General features: G+C 55.2%; 1 protein-coding gene across 1 annotated transcript in view; it reads right to left on the bottom strand.

Moving 5' to 3' along the window:
- Positions 1–4,235: 4,235 nt before the first annotated feature.
- Positions 4,236–6,390, bottom strand: part of SGSM3 (small G protein signaling modulator 3) — a gene marked incomplete at its 5' end in the record, with an annotated part of 10,357 nt that continues 8,202 nt past the window's right edge. Inside the window, 3 exons of the mRNA XM_010174644.2 lie at positions 4,236–4,313; positions 4,739–4,799; positions 6,343–6,390. Coding sequence (XP_010172946.2) covers positions 4,236–4,313; positions 4,739–4,799; positions 6,343–6,390 — 187 coding nt within the window. The remainder of the gene's footprint in view (positions 4,314–4,738; positions 4,800–6,342) is intronic.

Raw genomic sequence — 6,390 nt, 5'->3', positions numbered from 1 at the left:
TACAGGCCCACAGGGTTAAAAGGCAAAAGCAGATGGCTGCTTACCTTGAGCTGCAGCCCAGTCTCTGCTGCCGTGTAGGGCCCCGGGCTGGTGCCTTAGCGTAGCTGCTGACTGATGAGTGGGCAGATGAGGACCCCAAGCCCCCAGAGCCAATGATGATGATATTCCCTGTGCTGGAAAGCCAGGCCTGTGGCACTCTCTTGTGCCGTTTTAAATTCCTGTGTGTGTGCCTCGTAACTCCCCACCGTATTTACCAGGCCCCTCGCTGCACAGCTGTCCCTGCTTTGGCCCCAAGCTGGGTCGGGGCTGCTCAGGCTGAGGGAGGCGGTGGCTTTTGAAGCTGTGCGGACTAAGGTGCTGACCCTGCTCAGGCAACGTAAGGATAAACTGCCATCCTTTTTAATACCTCCTTGAGGATGCTGTCTGCCTCTTTCCCCTGCGCTGGGCTGCAGTGCTACCTGCTGGGGAGGGGGTAGCTATGGGTATGCACATGTTGCTCCCCTGTCCCTTTGGTACCTGGCAGTCTTCTCTGGGGGAGGCCCTGCTGCAGGGCTGCAGGTCCCTCTGCATTGTGGTGGGGCAGGTTGATGCCAGCCCTGTGGGATGTCCTCTCTATGAGCCACTAAACTGGCAGCCAGGTGAGGTCATGCAGATTTTGCAGCTGGGAGAAATTCCTGCTTTCCTGAGCCCTATTTGCTTGTTCACTGCATGGGGAGACAGTTTCTTAATCATTTGCAGGGAGAGCCTGCTGGCAGCTTCCTTCCTTTCTGCCCCCCTCCTTCTCTCCCCTCTCCCCCCCAGCTGTAAGCAAGTCAGAGCCTCCCTTACCTGCCTCCCTCAGTGTCCATGTTGGAGAGGATGCCACCCCTGCAACCTTCTTTCTGTTGCCCAAGCTACAGTGTCACATCCTAAAAAAAAATAAAAATCAAGGCAACGGGGACTGGTCGACATCCTCTCCCCCCCCCCCCCCAAAAACCCTCCCACACTTCCCTCCCATTGCAGCCCTGCTCCATTGTGGTGGTTGTGCCAAGCAAACTGGGAGCAGTGAGTGCATTAGCAATTGCCTTACAGAGCTCCCACCAGCCCCCACCCGGCCAGGGCAGCTTCCCACCTGTGGGACCAGGTGGGCACAGGAGACAAGTGGTTTCTTAGGAGGAAAGTATGTGGGGAGGTGAGAGTAGCTTTCAAATGCTAAGAGGAAAAAGTGAGGCTGCTTGTTTGTCAAACTGAAGCAAAAATCAGCATCTTTAGCCCACACTGAGCAGTAGCCCCCACAAAAACCAGCTGTGTGAATTCTTTTGTACAAATAATTACAAAGCTGCAATCAGTAAATAAAGAATTAAATTAGCAAAGTGCAATGAGCTCCTAGACAAAGGTGGGAGCACTCCAGCTGCAGTCCTGGCCTGACCCAGCCATGGTTCCTCACACTGGGCCAGGCACCCCAGTCTGTTGGCAGAGAGATGACAATGCCAGTTCCTGATTTAGCCCTTCCCCAGGGTTGCTGGTGAAAGGCTGAGCTCACAGCTCCTCCCTTTCACCTTTACCCACCCATCTTCATTTATGAAACTTTGTAGGAATTAAGTAATATTAAATTTGCCCAACATACTTGAAATTGGCCCTCAAAGAGCCCAGAGACTACATAACCATGAGCCTCACCTCCTGAGGAACTGAGCTAACCTGCCAGAGCCCCTCTGCACAGGGACTTCGACCGGGAGAACAAGTGATAACTCTGTGCCTGGGGGTAGCAGGGAAGATGGTGCCTCATCCCAGGAAATATTAGAAAGTCTTTTCCACAAGCAGTGCCCAGAGCAGGCTAGCCCAGTTCTCTGCTTTCCTTACTATTATTTGTTTGAATAATAGTTCAATAGTTCTTTGTTGGAAGAGGTATTCCCCTGGACATCCATTTTTGTACCCATTGGCAAAAACAAAGTCTGATGTTCTGCCTCTACCTTGAATGTAATCCTGAATCTTTCTGCTGTAACCACTACTTGTTTGTAATGTGTATTTGACTAGCACGCACTCTCCCTTCCACTATGCAGCAAACGGCGAGGGGTGATCAGCACCATCAGCGACAGATGGTGCTGGGGCATCGGATCCAGAGCAAGTATTCAACTGGAAAAGGATAAAAGTGACAAGTTAACGGGGGAGAGAATGGATCTTTAAATTGAATTATTTTTTCAGTTACAAATATTTGAAAAAAAAAATCCATTTTATTAAAAAAAAATTCCAAACAGCCACGTGCTCAAAACCTTCTCTGCTGTGCTGGTGGGAGGGCTTGGGGCCACTCTGCCTTTTCTAGCTCAGGGTGGGAGATCCCTCTGGGTTTTTCTCAAACCTGAAAAAAAAAGCAGCTTGAGTGGTGGTGCCTCATCTCTTTTCCGCTGCAGAGAGATTCCCCCTGTGTATGGAAATTACCTACCCTACAACCAGAAGTAGGCCTTATGGTAGGAGAAGCATGGCCTGCTTTTACAGTGTCCTCCAGCCCAACTGCACCCCAGCTGTTACGGTGGTGACAGTGCAGCCTTCCTCAGCCAGATGCCAAACTGGAATTACGGTGACTGAAAACACTTCTTTCCACATCAGTAAATATGCTTCCACCCTCCCACGAGCTTGGGCTTCTGAACATGGTACTCTCATGGCCTGTGCCCTGTTACTGTCCCACTTTCCAGATGAGACTCCACCTGCTTTTTCTGGAGAAGCTTCTTGTACAGGCACCACCACTGTCCCAGCTCTGCTTTCTGCCAGCCCCTCCCCCTTTGCGAAGGGCCCTCTTCCTGCAGTGTCCCTACACCCCCTAGTTTTGAGTATTTCTTGCTTTTCTGGGGCTCTGCTGCGCTTCAGGGAGGGCTGGTGGCAGAGAGGAGGCAGGGCTGCTTGCTGCTGGCAGCACAACTGCTCCTGCCCCTGCTGCCTGCCCTCGGGGCCTGGTCTCGGGCAAGGCTGGTGAGGAGCCCCCATGGTGCCAGTGCAGGCTGAGCAGAGACCTCAGCCTGATGCCAGCAGGAGCCAGCACAGAACTGGGGTCAGAGTTATCAAATGACAGAAATGGAAGAATTAAATCCAGTCCTAGCCCTGTGAAAAAAACAAAGCCAAGCCCAGCACTCTCCCAAGATGCAGTTTATTTACAAACCCACTGAATAAAGGAAAGTAAGAATCTAGTGTCATTTCATGAGTAGTTTGTGCTCACAGACAAGCGCTTTCAGTAGAAAGTCACAGACTCCATATCCAGAGCCACCACCACAAAGCAGCAATTCTCCACTCCTGACCTACGTCCCTGCTGCCACCGCAGGGCGAGGAGGACGAGTTAGTCTCCCTGAGCCAGCTTCAACCTGAACCCCATCCTGAGCTACAACAGTGCCAAAATATACACATTTCTGGAATTAATTTACAGCTTTTTGGTTAACAGTAAAAATAATCTAGAGACTAAAATGACAGCATGAAACACTCTGTTGAGGGGAGAGGTGTTTTTTGTCTGCTCCCAGAGGAGACAAGGCCCATCCCCTAAGGCTGCGACAGCAGTAACAGGCTGGGTGCAGTTGGGCACCTCTTGTCAACACCCCACACACCAGTGCCAGGGAGGGGGGATCAGGCTGATGCCGTTCCCCCTTCTCAGCCCCAGCTCCAGGTCAGAGGCACTTGTCCAAGTGCTCCAGGTTTTGCCTCCCGCAGAGGCAAGCCCTGGGCTGGCATGGGGGGACATGTTATCCCTGCTCCCATACGGCGGTGAGTCTCTCACCAGCCCGATTCCACTTGCACCCGCAGTGCCAACCTGCCACCGTCACCAGCTCTCACGGATCAAAGCCACCCCGCAAGAGCTGTCTCATCCCTGCGGCAGCAGCAGGCTCACACTCCCACAGCTGCTGGCCCACTCAGCAGTGCCTGAGGAGCTCCGGGCCAGGCTGCTCGCCGTGGCACTGAGGGGAAGCAGGGCTGAGGCAAGCAGGAGACAGGGGTGGCAGAGACGGGGAAGGCTGGGAGGGGACACTTGGTTTTGTGTCCAGAACACACGTGTCCTGTTGCAGTATCACCCCCCACCATCACCTCTCTTGGGTTTGCAGCTTGGCCTCTGGGCCCTGCTGCCATCTGTCCCAGGTGGCCTGGCAGCCCCCCGAGGGGGATTTTGTCACAAATACAAGTGAGTGGGGTGGGGGAGGGCAGAGGGTGAGACACGATGGGGGTGAGGGAGAAGAGTGTGCGCCGCTGAGAAGTTTCCCCAGGATGGGGCAGGGTGGAGGTCACCCATCTATGTCCCAGCTGAAGAGATGGTGCTTCACGAGCATGTCCTGCACCCCCTCCTTCAGTGGCTTCTTCTCCTTCTCCTGTAGGATGACACAGAGACCCAGGTCAGTGCACCACACCCAAAGAAAGGGAGGTTGTGTCTGCGGGCAGAGGCCAAGCACGCTGAGGTCTTCAGCACCCAGACAGAGCAGCCTTCTGCACTTCCCACCTCAGCACAGCTGAAACAGGGAGAGGCCCTGCGGTTTGGAGAGCACGGGGAAGGGAGTGGCTGACATTTCCCTCCGCCCCAGCTGGGCAGGGGCAGGCAGCACCCTCTGCCAGCACTGCTGCACAGCTCCGGTGCACAGCGTGCCCTGGCACCCTGGCAGTGAAAGCAGCACCATCCACAGCCTCCTCCTCAACAGGAGACAGAGGATGGGCTGGAGCACAAAGGTGGGAGACAGAGGCAGTAAGCAAAGCCCCCAGCTGAGGAAGAGAATGAGAGACGCTACTTACTCACCTCCCTCTTTATCGGCAGCTCCCAGTCCTGAGAGAGGCTGAAGGCAAATTTGCAGAGGACTCTGCAATGGAAGAGAGCAATGGTAACATGCACACCCCCACCAGATCACGCTCCCAACCTGTGCTCACAACTGCTGCCCCCAGGCACACCAGCTTGCCCCCTAAGCTTACAAGGGTGGAAATCCTTGTTTGTTGGTGTAGAAAATGCAGCACCAGCCACTCATCCCCTGTTCCCCCCTCCTCTTTGGGCTTTACATCCTGCAAGGCCCAGGCTGGAAAGAGAACCTTGAAGCTGTGACTCAAGTGCAGCCCCTACAGAGCCTGACACAGCAGCACAGGGAGGCATGGGCAGCCTCAAGCTCTGCTTAGACTGCAGACACTTCTGGCTGAGGACTGCACGCAGCTGACAATGGGAGGGTTGCAGGTTCCTCTCCAGAAAGCAGACTCCTGCCAGTAGCACCTCAGAGTTTCTGCACCCCACCTCTTCTCTCCCTGGAGTAAAAGAAGTGTCCTAACTCCATGCAGTACTCCCTCTTTGGACCCAGCTCTAAGCAGGTGCTGCAGGCACAGCCTCAACCCTGCTCCTAGGATAGGGATGCAGAGCTCAGACCTCCTGGCAACAAGTGCATCAGTCCTCCAAGCTCACGGGAAACTCCTATGTGAGGTCTCCTCCAACTCCTGCAGCAGCAGGGAGCCAACACCCTCCACAGGAAGCTGGCTGGGAGAAATATGGCATAAGCCTCTGCTCCTGCTCCTCACAAACCTGAGCCCAGCCGTGAACCAGTCCCACTTGGTCCTTCAGAACTAGCACAACCCCTGTGCTGTGAGAAAGCAGCCACAGGACACTGCAGCACAGAGGTAGAGGGGACACCCCATTCAGCAGCAGCACAAGAACAGGGCACCCTGGGATGTGTACACCCAGGCCTGCTCCTGGCTACAGACACTCCCACTGGGGCCAGAGGCAACTGGGTGGCACAGACAAAACCAGTTCCCACAGGATGGCAGCAGCACCAGGGCTGGAGTGGTGGTGGGGTAGAGTTTGCTCTGCAGCTCCCTGGGACTGGATGTGGCTTTGCAGAGTGCAGGAGGGTCAGGAGCACGCAGTGTGGACGTGTGCCCGGGGCTCCAAGTGATGTGCTTTGGGCACGCTCAGCCGCACTGAGCCCCTGACACCGATCCCTCGCGTGAGTGACTCCTTCCCAGCCAGCAACAGCCAGTCTCCCTAGCGCATTCCCTGTGCCCTCCTTGGGCTCACTGTGGCTGGCAGGGCACCTGGAGGGCAGGGGTTGAAAAAGGAACCATCAGAGTAGGTGCAGGGCACAGCAGGAGGTTGCTGGCAGGCAGAGGCTGCCTGCTCGTCACAACAGCTCCCCAGGAGCCAAGCTCTGCTCTTGATCAGGCAGGCACAGTGCATCGCATTGAACTGTCTAGACAGTTGCTGCTGCCTCAGCACACAGAGGAAATCTCCGTAGTGAGGACATCTGGGCAGCCCACGCTGCTACTCACTGCAGAGGGTCCAAAGCCAACCGCAGGGAGAGGCACCCCCTGCAGTGGTGGAGGAGGATCCATTGCAGACTCTGGCGAGGCCCATGGGGGCAGACTCACCTCAGCTCACATTTGATCTGCACCCAGCCAGGACTGCGCAGGAACGAC

Source organism: Antrostomus carolinensis, unplaced genomic scaffold (genome assembly GCF_000700745.2).
Source record: "Antrostomus carolinensis isolate BGI_N321 unplaced genomic scaffold, ASM70074v2 scaffold28668, whole genome shotgun sequence".
In the NCBI taxonomy this organism is placed as follows: domain Eukaryota; kingdom Metazoa; phylum Chordata; class Aves; order Caprimulgiformes; family Caprimulgidae; genus Antrostomus; species Antrostomus carolinensis.
This window is presented reverse-complemented; position numbering and strand designations above follow the sequence as displayed.